Source organism: Brassica oleracea, unplaced genomic scaffold (assembly GCF_000695525.1).
Source record: "Brassica oleracea var. oleracea cultivar TO1000 unplaced genomic scaffold, BOL UnpScaffold16012, whole genome shotgun sequence".
NCBI classification, from domain to species: Eukaryota; Viridiplantae; Streptophyta; class Magnoliopsida; order Brassicales; family Brassicaceae; genus Brassica; species Brassica oleracea.
The window spans coordinates 1-416 of NW_013632530.1; the positions used below are offsets into that span (position 1 = coordinate 1).

The 416-nt window shown below is 53.6% G+C and overlaps 1 protein-coding gene across 1 annotated transcript; it reads left to right on the forward strand.

Moving 5' to 3' along the window:
- Positions 1-7: 7 nt before the first annotated feature.
- On the forward strand, positions 8-386 carry LOC106322338 (transcription factor bHLH150-like). Its single transcript, XM_013760402.1, has one exon. It carries the CDS (start codon positions 50-52, stop codon positions 380-382), a length of 333 nt encoding a protein of 110 aa, XP_013615856.1. The 5' UTR covers positions 8-49; the 3' UTR covers positions 383-386.
- The last annotated feature ends 30 nt before the right edge of the window (positions 387-416 follow it).

The window sequence follows — 416 nt, forward strand, 5'->3', positions numbered from 1 at the left end:
TCTCCGGCGTTCACGGCGGAGCACAACGGTCCGAGACACGGCCAACAAAATGCTTGCAGCTACGGCTCGTGGTACTACTCGGTGGAGCAGAGCCATTTTGGTGAGTCCACTCGGGAATGGTCTGTACCGGCACAAGAATACAAAGCCGGTGTCTACGGCCAGGGGAGACGGAGGAAGGAGTTGGAAGTTGTCGCCGGTGAGAACTCGGGTCAGAGTTCTAGGTGGGTTGGTGCCTGGCTGCCGGAGAACGGCGTTACCGGAGCTTTTGGACGAGACGGCCGATTACATAGGTGCGTTGGAAATGCAAGTCCGAGCCATGACAGCTCTATCCAAGATACTGTCTGAGTTTCAGCCGTCTGATAAACTCGGCTCGGCGTTATAGCCAATGTGTGTAATATTTGTTTTGATTAATTATT